The 15,608-nt window shown below is 36.3% G+C and overlaps 1 protein-coding gene across 1 annotated transcript in view; it reads right to left on the reverse strand.

The window, feature by feature from the left end:
* The window catches only part of LOC123514879, a 573,117-nt gene that overhangs the window by 234,961 nt on the left and 322,548 nt on the right, over positions 1-15,608 (reverse strand). Inside the window, exons 50-52 of the mRNA XM_045273138.1 lie at positions 14,159-14,332; positions 1,094-1,235; positions 84-237 (exon numbers count right to left, since the gene is read on the reverse strand). Of these exons, the coding sequence (XP_045129073.1) occupies positions 84-237; positions 1,094-1,235; positions 14,159-14,332 (470 nt within the window). The remainder of the gene's footprint in view (positions 1-83; positions 238-1,093; positions 1,236-14,158; positions 14,333-15,608) is intronic.

Consider the following 15,608-nt stretch of genomic DNA (forward strand, 5'->3'; position numbering starts at 1 on the left):
TAATTGAGGGCTGCAAGTTAAAACTTCCAATAAATAAATAATTATAATTATCAATTAAATAAATGAATAAATAAATAGAATACCTGTGTAGGGATCCATATCCAGCTCTCGTGGAAACTCAAAATAGTCATTGAATTTGATGGAACATTCCCTCTCCCAGTCATAGTCAAATCGCTTAAGCTGGATGGCCATGATTGGAGGCAGCTTCTTCAGGCAAATTCGCTTCACTGTATCAACCTGAAGTAATCAGTATTTAAATTATATCCACATCCTTAATTTCATGATCACCAATGATGCTACAGCCTAATACTTTGTGTAAATATTCTTGCTCTCCTATTCTACAGCACCCTCTTTTTCACTAACTTTTATAATCTAACACTTGATACTGTGGGCTTCCTTTCACTTCCACTCAGTTCATTACATTCCTCTGCATTAACCTGTGTTTTGCTACCACTCACTCTATTCAGTTACTTAAATTACTTTCCTTATACATTATTCCTACATAGCATATAATGCCTTTTTGTCACTTCTGATACAACATTCATAACCTATAACAGTAATTAAAAAATATATTCATGAATCATATGATATATCTAAGAAAAAACTACAAAAGAAAATTTCCAGATGCAAGTCTTTAAATAATCAGGCAAGCTTTATAATATTTATCTTTTACTGATATTAGCACTAAATATCATTTTACATGCAGAACCTAATCAGACTCCATGTGCTTGAACTGACAGCTTTATTGTAATTTTTGGATATCTATGACTCAACCCTACATGTACACTCTGTCATTCCAGCCCATAGAAAAATACACACAAACAATTACTCAGGCATCTGCAACACCTTCCTTTCTCTATTTAAGTCTTCTCCATATTCTATACATTCCTTGTCAACTGTATATTCCTTATTGATTATTTCTTTCTTTTAATTTTGCAACATCTCAGAACAAATTTAACAATCAAAATCTATCTATCCCTTCTAGCAGACCATGCAGTGATAGCTTTCAGCAATTCCTCACTTGGCTCTGAGAATATTTACATAAATATAAAAAAGAATATCATCTATACTTAATAATGTAATGTAAGCTTACCTTTTTTTCACACTTCTCACAAAGATAAGCATTGTCCCCCTCTAGCAGATCTCCCTTCACATACTGCTCAAGGGAGTCATACAGGTTGCTGTAGTTCCGGATGTCTATGCTGATGACTGTGAAGGTTTCTTCCCTAGAATACCTGTGGCAAAATTGGATGATGATGAATATATTGATTTCCCTTTTTTATTATTATTATTATTATCATTATTATTATTTATTTATTTATTAATTTTTTGTTAGGTCACAAGGATGCAGATGCAAGATATTAGTAGGTATATTCTAGAAATTTAAGTGAAATAATGTTTTAACTATAATGTATTAAACTATCAGAAGAGCAATGAAGGATAAAAAACTGCAAAATTTTTATTTTCTTTTACACTTTCCACTGGAAAACTACTCATTACTCATTTTAGTAGATATATTCCAGAAATTTAAGTGATATGATGTTTTAACTAAAATGTATTAAACTATCAGAAGAGCAATGAAGGTCAAAAAACTGCAAAATCTAAATTCTTTCTTTTACACTTTCCACATGGAAAACTACTCACTACATAGAAAGTCAATCATGGCTATGAAGTAACAATGGTTCAGTATTCACTTGTAGAATTAAAACATACTTGATAAAGAATGCCTCTGGAAAAATATGTGGTAAAATGTTTGACCAAAGGGAAACACATTTTACAAGATTGAAACAACCAATTGCTAACCAGTTGCCATCAAGAATTTTGAAGGGGTTTTGTAATGGCACCATTTTTTTCTTTTAAACAACAAATATAAATTTCAGTTTGCTTACATATTGATTTTTAAAATGTAAAAGACACACTGGCCAAGGGCAACACAATTACAAGAAAAAAGGTCAGTATAAATGCCAGACCACAAAGTCAGAAATGACTATCCAAAATAGAAGGATAACGTGTTTTGAAACCACCCTTTTGAACAACTTCATGTAAGAGACAGGAGGAAATATGACACAGGCATGGAACTCAAGAGTTTATCAGGAAAGGGAATGAATAATTGAGAATACTGGTTAACTCTTGCATGAAAGAAGTGGAAAGAAAAGGAATAAAATTAGAGTGTCTTGTGGGGTGAGGCCAAAGGAGGAAGATATACAGATAGCAAGAAAATAACAGTAAAATAGCAAGAGATGCAACACTGCTGTGATGAGAGGGAAGCTGAAGTCAGTCATAGGAGAGTAGTTGAATATACAAAATGCTTTTGATTACATCATGTTCAAAAGAGTAATATGAGTGGAATCCCATTATATGTGAAACAAACAACAACATACACTCATGCCTCAGTACTATAGACTTCCCTTTAATAGATTTTATATGCAATGGATAAAATTCAAAGCAGCTGACTCAATTTGAAAGTTCTGCACTTAAGAGTAATCCAGCACCATCTGTAGCATCAAGATCAAGATAAAGATCAAGCAATACTAGACAATTTCCTGATTTGAAAACTGACTGGCAGGTGATCACTTTGTTTACATCAGTGTAATAACAACACATATAGTTCACAGCTCCATGGTTTATGCCCTTTATAGGTATTGTGTTGTAATTATCATAATTATCTATAACTATGACACTGGAATAAAATAAGAAAAGGGGGAAAAAAAGGTGAATTTAATAATAGCACAGAAGCTAGGGTTCATCAAAAGTAAAAAAAAAAAGATACATCTATAAAGCGGGTGTGCAAGAAATATATTGAGAAAAAAAAGTTTAAAACATTAATAAGGCAAAATCTAAACTTAGCAAATATGCTTTGTAAAGGTATTTTACACTGATTGGATTGTGTTCTTGATTACCAGTACGGTATTGTATTTATTCTTCTGTCTTTCATAAAGTAATTCTTGATATTAGCCACTCTTAACATAATCTAACCTTAGTGTCAGTACCAATAAACAAATGGTTTCAATGGACCAATGTTCACCAATTTTAGTCCACAGTACCAAAGAATGTGTATAAATGGATGGATATGGCCTTTATAAAAATTTAGTAGCTTGGGGTAGGGTAAAAAAAAATCTTAGCAGACATGAATTGAAACAACAGGCTGTTTTGGCTATATATGAAATGTGAACTTTCCAATTTAGATTACATGTAAAGGTATTTCCTACACTCCAATTCATTGTTACATGACAATTCACTTTTATGATTATTATTCTTTACTAACCTTTGTTTCATTTTCATGATATCCTGAGTACACACTTATTCACTCTGTATGCAAGTACAGTAAACCCAGAGTACTTCAAAGTTCAGTTTTATATGGTTTTACATATAAACATAACTAATTTTATGATGCAAGAAATCCTACTTCATCAAGATAAAATCCACTATCATAACATAACATAACATAAATAATAGGATAACAAAGGGCCACCAGGGCCCATCTAGGTTATCCTGTATCAGTCGCACAGCGACCTCGTCATCAGTACTTAAAGATACACTTACAGTACACAATACATTATATACTAATTCTAAATATTTGGGCCATTAATAGGGCTAAGTCCTGCAGCGAAATCCTCTACAATTTGTGGTCCCCATACATGGGGATCATGTCTTATTTAACTATAGTAAATTTCTTATAAAAACTATCATGCAGTGCTATACATAATTATAAATCTAATGAATTTAAGTGCTTATCTAATCTGTTTTAAACATTGTCAAACTAGTGCTATTTACAACCGTCTCTGGCAATGCATTCCAGAAGTCTACCACTCTATGACTAAAGAAATATTTTCTTATATCTAACCTGCAGCCTTGCTTTCTAATCTTCCTGCCATGATTTCTAGTCCTATTTCCCTCCTCTAAGGTAAAGAAAGATCTCACATCTATGTAGTTTGTATCTGAGAACATTTTAAATAACTCTATCATATCCTCTTATACATCTCCTCTCAAATGAAAACATGTTTAATTCCTTTAATCTATCTCTATACTCCAGGCGCTTTAATGCTGGTATCATCCTAGTTGCTCTTCTCTGAACTGCTTCTAACATGTTGATATCCTGCCTATAGTGGGGTGACCAGGCCTGTATGCAATACTCTAAATGGGGCCTAACATAGGAATTATATAAGCTACGCACCACTTCCTTACTTTTATAACTAACATTTCTATTTATAAAACCCAGGATCCTATTTGCCCTATTTCTTGCTTCTAAACATTGCTTTGAAAATTTCATAGTCCTGTCTATCACTACTCCTAAATCCTTTCCTTCCTCTACTGCCTCTAGCCAACATCCCTCCATCTCATAGTTAAAGTTTGTGTTGTCTTTACCTAAATGCATAACCTGACACTTATCAGAATTAAACTCCATCTGCCACCTGTCTGCCCATGCTATCAGCCTGTCCAGGTCTCGTTGTATTCTGTAATTGTCCTTTTCACCCTGTACTGCACATGCTATCTTAGTATCATCTGCAAACTTTGATACTTTGCTACTAATTCCTATATCTAAATCGTTAATGTACACCAAGAAAAGAAGAGGTCCTAGCACTGATCCTTGGGGTACCCCACTAACCACTTCCTTCCACTCAGACATTGCCCCATTTAATACTACTCTCTGTTTCCTATCAGAAAGCCATTCACTAATCCAATCAACTAACCTACCCCCTATCCCATGTAGTCTCAATTTGTACACTAGCCTCCTATGCGGTACCTTATCAAACGCCTTGCTAAAATCTAGATATATAACATCTATGCTATTTCCATCATCTAACTCCTTGGTAATATATTCTAAGATATCAAGCAAATTTGTAAGACAGGACCTCCCTGATCTAAAGCCATGTTGGGTATCTCTAATTAATCTATTCTCATTTAAATGCTCCCAAATACTACCCTTAATGATTTTCTCTAGTATCTTACATACTATACTAGTTAAACTGATCGGTCTATAATTATTCGCATCATCCTTCCTACCTTTTTTAAATATTGGAGTAACATTAGCTAACTTCCAGTCCTGAGGTATCTCAGCAAACCTAAGTGATCTTTCAAAGATTAACTTAAGTGCTTCAGAAATACTGTCTACACCCTCCCTAAGTACTCTGGCATGTAGCTCATCAGGACCACTGGCTTTCCTATCGTCTAGTTCAAGAATAAATTTCCTAATAATTCCCGGTTTTATATCAATATTTTCTAAAGCTCTTAAACTACTCGTCGCACTGTTTGTAACAGGATTTCCTATTCTTTCCTAGTAAATACTGAAGAAAATTGTTCATTCAATAATTCTACTATGTCTTCATTTTGATCCACTACTACACCATCTTTTCTGAGTGGTCCAATCCTATCCTTATTTCTTTTATCACTGACCTTGTAATAACTATATAATTTTTTGGGATCTTTACTCCCAGCTCTAGCTAGTTTTATCTCTGCCTGTCTTTTACTTTTTTTATAACCTTACTCAAATCATCTCTGACCTGTCTGTACCTAATCAAATCTACATCTTCCCACTTTTCTGCAACTCTCTGTATGCCCTCTTCTTCTCTCTGATCTGGCTACCTATCTCATGAGTCCACCATAATGGCTTCCTGTTTCTTTGCCTTATATCTTTGTAAGGGATACACTGCATCACTATACCCTTTACTACAACCTTAAAAATATCCCACATCTCCTGTGCAGTTTTAATTCCAAAACTATCTTCCCAGTTTACCTCTCCTAATAACTGACGTAACCTACCATAATTGCCTTTCTGATATTTTATCATATTTGATAAAATACAAGGAAAATCATAGTGTGACTTGAGGACGCACAATAAGCTGGTTTCTTATCAGTAGCCAATCAAAAACTTTATATTTTTACTGATTACTGTTTCCAAATTTTGGATATAACAACCACTTGAAGGTTACTGAGCAGTCACTTTATTTTAGGAGACTTCACAGACTACAGCATATTTTAAAACTATCAAATATTTGCTTTATTTTACAATTTATTAGGAGTTAAATTGTGGTTTTCTATGAATATTCTAGGTCTTAAAACATGCTAAAATTTTCTGATACACAGTCAACTCCAAGTTTGAAAATTAATAATGACAAGATAATAGCCAGTGGGTGATCTTGACACAAAGGTCACCCACTCTCTTTCACTCTAACATCCCCCCCTATCCACTTTTCTCTCTCTCTCTCTCTCTGCCTGTCTGTCACTCTCTCCACCTCTGGCAAAATGCCAGATCCCACTTTTGGTTGGGATCCTAATGAGAGTGATAGGACAAAATAATGATGAGAGATTATGATTGGAGGAGCCAAATGGAGATGATTAAGTGACAACAAAGGTAGAAGTATCTAAAGTTAGTAAAACATCAAGAATATTAGGCATATCTCCATGATGGACAGGAATACAAGGAAGTTGAACTAATTGCTCTCGGTTGTAGAGGATATCAAAATTAAAGGTTGGTCAGAGAAGGGAAGAAAATCAAAGCTGGTGGTGAACATTTGTCTAAATGAGTGGAGCATGCTACAAAAAGGAAGGAAGTCAATGTGCTCCAATTTTTAAGTTACAGTGGTGCCTTGGAATACGAACTTTATCCGTTCAAAATTTTGTTCTTACTCCAAAGCATCAAAATACATGTATTCTTATGGAAGAAATTGTAATTCGTCCCAAAACACCTCCCAAGACCAAAAACATTCTATTTTTCACCTAATTTCTTACTTTTTGAATACTATTACTATATATACTACTACTATTATGCTATAACTACAAAAGATAGGAAAATAAAGCAGGAAAGTAAGCAAAATGTAATATAATGAAAAATTCAACTTCTCGTGGTTAGAAACAAGCGTCACCACATCCTCATGTGACTCCATCTAGCCAGCACCGCAGACTCTTATATAAGCCAATAAGTTTTTCTTTGATATACTACATTTATCATGGAAAATAAACCAGGGAAGTAAGCAAATTATAATATGAAAATTCAACTTCTTTGCAGTCAGACACAAGCACCAACACATCCTCCTCAGCTGACTCCATCAAGCCAGCACTACGCACTCTTATCTAAACCAATAACAAATCCAATATTGTCATGCATCATAATATGTTTCTGAACTGCTTATTTATCCATGGAAATAAATATATATCTTATATCTTACCAAGAAATACATAATAAAGGATAAAATACAGCACACTGACATAAGTGCTCTCACCATCCTCACGCTTGGTGTCCTCACACCTACAGAAACATATCCTTGTAAAAGCTGATACATGATTGGCTAAGTGTCCACCATCTTGAAAACAATGGGCCAATGACAGGCCTCGATATATGACAGATAGCCTCAAGCATGCACAAACTGTGCAGCATAAAGGAGTGCAGCTTCTGAAAAGCGCCAAGATCATGCCTGACGGGCTCTAACGTAAGAGCCATGATTGTGCCTGACGGGCTATAAGGGTTACGGCTTTTAATTGATGAGCTGGATACTCTCTCTTCCCCTCAGATCTTCTAGAATCTTCCATACGTCTATCTGTATGTCTCGTGACCATGTGTGCTGCTAGGCTAGGCAATGATCTTAATAACTAAAAACACTTTATATTATTATCTGGCACTACAAAACAACAACCAAACAACTGCAAACAACACTCCTGAGGCACTGAGGCAGTATGGTGTCCCAGCATGCAGTCAGCTAATCGCACACCGCGTACTGTAGTGGTTAGCACGCTCGACTCACAATTGAGAAGTCCGGGTTCGAGTCCCGGAGCGGCGAGGCAAATGGGTAAGCCTCTTAATGTGTGGCCCCTGTTCACTTAGCAGTAAATAGGTACGGGATGTAACTCGAGGGGTTGTGGCCTCGCTTTCCCGGTGTGTGGAGTGTGTTGTGGTTTCAGTCTTACCCGAAGATCGGTCTATGAGCTCTGAGCTCGCTCTGTAATGGGAAAGACTGGTTGGGTGACCAATAGGCGACCGTAGTGAATTACATTGCTGCGGGCAATCTGTTGGCTGCGTTTGTTATTGTTCGCACTCCAAAGCAAAGTTCGTCCTCTAATGCAAAAAAAAAAAAAAAAAAAAAAAAAAAAATTTTTGTTCGTAATCCAAGTTGTTCGTATTCAAAAGCGTTTGCACTCCAAGGTACCACTGTAATTAGTCTGATCCACTTTGGAAATAAAACATTCCAAGAAATTTTCAGTCATAAGTTAGATAAGATGTATACAGAACAGTTAATTGTGGTTTGCGAGTGACTGTAATCTTGGCCAGATGGTGGAAAATATAATACATTCATGAGTGTGACCAAGAGGAAGCTTTTGTGCATACAAATTAAACATCCAGCTTTGAATTCAACATGAGGATAAGAGAGGGAATAGAAAAGGGGTTAATATCAGTTCCCTCTGACACGTGAATTTTGGTGAGCAAAAGATGAGATTGGATAAAGGAGATGAGATTAAATAAAGGAAAAGCAGTGTTCTACAGATTGAAAATTAGATTCAATGCTGTGAATGTTGTATAAGTTGATGAGGAAAATTTGAGATGGAGTCAAGACACTTAGGTTCAATACCCAAAGAGGAGGCTGATATCAATTCAGACAATAGTGGTAGAATCCCAAGGTAGGACCACCAAGGCTGGTTGGTGTAAGAGTTGGGATAATATATTTTGAGAGTATCTATGTATGATATGCAAGGAGAATAGTGTAAAGAAAGAAAGTCATCTTTAGAGGGTAAGCTGTGACATTCAATGAGGTCACAGATGTATCATTGAAAAGTTCACAGTATCCCCTGATCCAGGACAAAGAAAATCTGGTCTAGTGCCTTAGACTTCACTGGGAGAATTGATAATTTTGGCAGTTATCTATCACATTCAACTCAAATGTCAATATCCTATCCATAAAAATTAATCTCCAATTCAAATGTGTGTGTTTCACTGTTTGATCTGTTGCAGTCTCTGACGAGACAGCCCGACGTTACCCTACGGAACGAGCTCAGAGCTCATTATTTCTGATCTTCGGATAGGCCTGAGACCAGGCACACACCACACACCGGGACAACAAGGTCACAACTCCTGGATTTACATCCCGTACCTACTCACTGCTAGGTGAACAGGGGCTACACGTGAAAGGAGACACACCCAAATATCTCCACACAACCAGGGAATCGAACCCCGGTCCTCTGGCTTGTGAAGCCAGCGCTCTAACCACTGAGCTACCGGGCGTGTGTGTTTCACTGTTTGATCTGCTGCAGTCTCTGATGAGACAGCCAGACATTACCCTACGGAACGAGCTCAGAGCTCATTATTTCCGATCTTCAGATAGGCCTGAGACCAGGCACACACCACACACTGGGACAACAAGGTCACAACTCCTCAATTTACATCCCGCACCTACTCACTGCCAGGTGAACAGGGGCTACACGTGAAAGGAGACATACCCGAATATCTCCTCCCGGCCGGGGGAATCGAACCCCGGTCCTCTGGCTTGTGAAGCCAGCGCTCTAACCACTGAGCTACCGGGCATGTGTGTGTGTGTGTGTGTAATTCACTGTTTGATCTGCTGCAGTCTCTGACGAGACAGCCAGACGTTACCCTATGGAACGAGCTCAGAGCTCATTATTTCCGATCTTGGGATAGGTCTGAGACCAGGCACACACCACACACCAGGACAACAAGGTCACAACTCCTCGATTTACATCCCCTACCTACTCACTGCTAGGTGAACAGGGCTACGTGAAAGGAGACACACCCAAATATCTCCACCCGGCCGGGGAATCGAACCCGGTCATCTGGCTTGTGAAGCCAGTGCTCTAACCACTGAGCTACCGTGTGTGTGTGTGTGTGTGTGTGTGTGTGTGTGTGTGTGTGTGTGTGTGTGTGTGTGTGTGTGTGTGTGTGTGTGTGTGTGTGTGTGTGTGTGTGTGTGTGTGTGTGTGTGTATTCCATGCTTCCACCTTCTATGAGGGAAGCTATATTTTTCACATCTCTCCTATAAGTGGCCATTTTAGTTTTTCCCATGCCCTCTCGACATTCTTCCATTCCACATACACAGATCTTCCTATCCATTTTTCCATGCCAATCATCACTCTGTATATTGCTATCAGGTCTCCCCTTTCTCTTCTGTTTTCCAGGGTTGGAAGTTGCATTCTTTTCAGTCTGTCTTCATAAGTCAAATCTCTTAAGTCCGCACCATTTTGTTGCAGCCTCTGTACTTTCTCTAGTTTCTTATGTGTTTTTTAAGTTCGAGCCCACTGTATTGTTGCATATTCAAGCCTCGGTCTTATCATTGCAGTAATTATTTTCTTCATCATTTCTTCATCTAGATATACGAACGCCACTCTTATGTTCCTCAATAAGTTCAATACTTCTCCAATTATTTTGTTTATATGTCTCTCTGGCGATAGGTCATTGGTAATTGTCACCCCAAGGTGTGTGTGTGTGTGTGTGTGTGTGTGTATTCACCTACGTAGTTGTAATTCTACAGGGCCTGGGTATCATACTCGTGTGGCCCCGTCTCTATATCTACACACATCCAACCTTCCTTTAAAACTATGCACACTCCTCGCTGACACCACCTCCTCACTCAAACTATTCCACACCTCCACACATCTTTGTGGGAAACTATATTTCTTCACATCCTTCAAGCATATTCCCTTGGCTATCTTTTTACTATGCGATCTCGTAGTTCTATTTAAAATTTCCTCTCTCAACATCATTTGCTCATTATCCACTTCATCCAGACCGTTCAACAGTTTAGAAACCTGTATTAAATCTCCTCTTTCTCTTCTTTGTTCCAAGGTAAGCAAATTCATTTCTTTTAATCTCTCCTCATAGGTCATTTCTGCCAATTCCAGAACCATTTTTGTTGCCATTCTCTGCAATCTCTTCAACTTCCTTATATGCTTCTTTTTATAGGGGGGACCAAACCACCCCAGCATATTCCAATCTTGGTCTAATTAATTTCTTCATCATATCTTTATCCATATAATAAAAGGCTAATCCAATATTTCTAATCAGATTATATGTTTCTCCAAACATCTTGTCAATATGAGCCTCAAACTGCCCATGGTCTTGTATTATCATTCCCAAATCCTTTTCCTTTTCCACCTTTTTCAACACTACTCCTTCACCCATCTTATATGACCCTCTTGGCCATCTTCCACTCTTCCCCATCTCCATCATATGACTTTTGCTCAGATTAAATTTCATCTCCCACCTCTTGCTCCACTCCCAAATCCTATCCAGATCTGCTTGTAAAATTTCACAATCTCCTTCACTCTTCACACACCTACACAACTTCGCATCATCGGCAAACAAATTAATATAACTGTTTACTCCCTCTGGCATATCATTAATATAGACAAGGAAAAGTATTGGTGCCAGCACTGAACCTTGTGGGACTCCACTCTCCACCACCAACCAGTCTGACCTTGCATCCCTTATTACCGTTCTCATCTCCCTCCATCTCAAGTAGTTTTCCATCCACTTTAACACTTTTCCTTTCAGTCCTCCATAAATCTCTACTTTCCATAACAGTCTCTCGTGAGGTACCTTGTCAAAAGCTTTTTTTAAATCCAAATATACACAGTCCATCCATCCCTCTCTCTCTTGTATTTTGTCGACCACTCTCGAATAAAAGCTCAGTAGATTTGTTACACATGACCTCCCTTTCCAAAAGCCAAACTGATGATCCGATAATAACTTATGATCCTCCAGGAACCGTATCCAATATTTCTTTATCACCCTCTCACAAATCTTACTGACCACACTTGTTAAAGACACAGGTCTATAGTTAAGAGGCTCCTCCTTACTGCCTCCCTTATAAATGGGCACCACTTCAGCTCTTTTCCACTCTACCGGTACTTCCCCGGTTTCTAATGAGCACCTTATATCATATAATGGATCTATCAATTCTTCTCTACATTCCTTCAATAATTTTCCTGAAACTTCATCTGGTCCCATCGCTTTATCATCTTTAAGTTCCTCCAACATTTTATATAACTCCTTTTTAGGTATCTTAATGTCATCCATGTGCACATTTCCTTCTACATTCTGAGGCTTTACAAACATTGTTTCTTTAGTAAATACTTGTTGAAACCTATTATTTAGCAATTCCAATATTTTTAGGGTCATCTACTATCCCTTGCTCTCCTTTTAACCTTTCAATGGACTCTCTCTTTTTAAGTTTACCATTTATGAACCTGTAAAACAATTTTGGATGTTCCTTAATCTTGTCTACAATATCTTTTCCAAATTTTCTTTCTTCCTCCCTCCTTACCCTCACATACTCATTTCTCGCCACTCTATAATTCTCCTTATTTAGTATATTCCTGCTCTTTTTCCATCTTTTCCAAGCCACATCTCTCTTTTCTTTAGCCTTAACACAAGTTGCATTAAACCAATCTTTTCTTCCTTCCTCTCTCGGTTTATACTTTGGTACAAATTTCATAACTCCTTTATAATATTTCATAAAAATTCATATATTTTTTGCACTTCTTTGATTTGTAACATCATCTCCCAATCTAATAATCTGAAATAATTTTTCAAACTTTCTGTGTCCATCTTTCTATAATTCAATCTACCACTCCTGTATGTCTCATCTTTCCTTTGCTGTGTTATTGCCATCTGCATTTCCATAACCACATGATCACTCTTACCCAATGGACATTTTTATTGTATATCCCCACATAGGTACACTTCTTGTGTTAACACCAAATCCAGTCTAGCCGGTTCATCATCTCCTCTATATCTAGTATTTTCTTTCACCCCCTGTTCCATCATATTTTCCATCATTAGATTAAGGAATCTCTCTCCCCATGCTTCTTTTCCAACACCACTTACTAGATTTTCCCAATCCACTTCTTTACAATTAAAATCTCCTACTAGTATCACTTTTCTTTTTCCAGTTAATACACTTTCCAAACTCTGTAAAGTATCCTTAATCATATTGTCGTATTCCCTTAATGTCCAAGAATTTGTTTTAGGAGGTACATAGGTCACCATGATTATTAATTCTTTTCCATCACTTTTTAACCTTATGCTTATCACTTCTGCATTGTTCTTCCCATACCAAACCTTATCAACATTTATCTCCTTCTTCGTCATAATCATAACTCCTCCTCCACCTTTACCCTCTCTATCCTTTCTCCATATATTATATTTATTATCCAAATTTACCTTTGTTTTTTCATGTAATTTTGTCTCAGTCAAACACACTATATCAGGCTTCTCCACCATCACATAGTCTTGCAATTCTAATCTACTTGACAGTATCCCATCTATATTAGTATACATTACGGTCCACCTGCTGCTCCCTCTCGGGGTTCCTCCGCATTCCTTCTTTCCACATACCATTTTCTGTGTGTGTGTGTGTGTGTATTTACCTAGTTGTATGTTACAGGGTTCGAGCGGGGATCATAGTGACCTGTCTCCATATCTACATTTATCTAACTTTTTAAATTTGCACACTTTCTGCTGTTAACAATCTCTTCACTTAATCCACTCCAGATGTCTACTGTCCTATGTGGGAAACTGAACTTCTTGATATTTCTATGACACTGACTTTTCATGATTTTCTTGGAATGTCCTCTTGTTTATCTGTCTCCTTTCTATGCCAGTGTTACCAGGTTTTGTCTATCTATCTTCTCCATATGGTTTACTAACTTATACATTGTTATTAAGTCTCCTCTTTCCTGTCTATCCTTCAAAGTTGGTAGCTCAATCTCCTTCAGTCTTTCTTCATAGGGAAGATCTTTTATTTCAGGGACCATCTTTGTAGCAGCTCTTTGTATCCTTTCTAGTTTCTTGATATCTTTCTGCCTATATGGTGACCATACCACTGCTGCATATTCTAATCTAGGTCTTATCATAGTGGTTAATATCTTTTTCACCGTACTTTTATCCATGTAATTGAATGCTACCCTGATGTTCGTTAGTGTCTTGTATGTTGAAGCAAATACAGGTAACTCTCGATTTACGTAATAGATGCGTTCCCAGAGGCATCGCATACAATGTGTGTGTGTGTGTGTGTGTGTGTGTGTGTGTATATATATATATATATATATATATATATATATATATATATATATATATATATATATATATATATATATATATATATATATACATACAGTATATATATACTAAATAAGAGGTATCAAAGAACTTTACCTGTGTGGGCAGGTTTTGCAAATCTTTTGATCTGAGTATGAGCCTCCAAGGATCTTGTTCATAATTTGTTCGTGCCCAAGAGCCTTTAGGGCCTCATTAAGACTCTCCACAAGGATGTTGTAAAACTCACAAGCATCATGTTGTTCACGCAAGTTGACTGGCTCACCCTGCAGCCTGCAAAAAATAAGTAAATGGCATCAGATTCTCTATATCTCAACCTTATAATTTGTAGAATAATTTAATTTTACTATTTCATACTCAATGTCATACATATTCTTTTATAAATGAAAGAGTCAGCATAATTTGATCCAAAGAAAGTATGCAAATTTAAGTCAATAGCTATATGCTTCTTCAAAGAAAAGGATGTTTTCTATTATATCCACTTGAAAATCACATACATCAACAATACTAGCTCAAATGTAAAATAATGTATAGAATATAGTTTTTCATTCAGAAATGCCAACTGCAAGTAAGGTTGAAGAACTAATATCACATGTAATAAATTACATGTAATAAATTATTCAAACGCATATTTGTACAAGAGAGAGAGAGAGAGAGAGAGAGAGAGAGAGAGAGAGAGAGAGAGAGAGAGAAATATTAATGTATATTACAGACTTCATTCAATGATAATATTTTTCAACATAAAAAAATTTGATTGTTCTCAACATTTGTATAAATAATCTGTATAACCAGTTACATAACTGCATCACAGTTCAAATCCAAGTATAAAATTGGTAAAAAAAAAAAAAAAAAAAAAAAAAAAAACGCTAGTTTATAACACAAAAATAAATTCATAATTAAATAAATAAAGAAAGAAAAAAAATAAAAATAGCCCTCTTAAGCAGCTATTCACTACCATCTCCACTGCTCCAGTGCATACTAAAAGAGAGTCAAATACCATCCATGATATGCACTTAATTTCTTCCTTATCACAAATGACGAAAATACAGCAGCATATATATATATATATATATATATATATATATATATATATATATATATATATATATATATATATATATATATATATATATATATATATATATATATATATATATATATATATATATATATATATATATATATATATATATATATATATATATATATATATATATATACAGTAAGGTCTTGGTTTATGTCAGAGTTACGTTCCTGAAACATGACGTAAGTCGATTTTGTACGTAACTCGAGTTTTCCGTACATTTCAAAGAATATAATCGAGTTTTCAACCAATCATTGTTTATGGTCATTCAGGTAAGTTAAAGGTTATATTGTTATATTATTTACAACTATGTAGGAACATGAAACACAAGCTTGTTTTTGTTGTTGATAAGGGCCACGAACACGAAGGACTGTAGGTTGCCGAGACGGGTGGACGCCTGAGGCCGCCAGGAGGGTGGGCAGGTCGAATGTTGTGACGCCCACAGGGTGGACAGCTGGGAGTGTA

This window comes from Portunus trituberculatus, chromosome 38, assembly GCF_017591435.1.
Source record: "Portunus trituberculatus isolate SZX2019 chromosome 38, ASM1759143v1, whole genome shotgun sequence".
NCBI lineage: Eukaryota > Metazoa > Arthropoda > Malacostraca > Decapoda > Portunidae > Portunus > Portunus trituberculatus.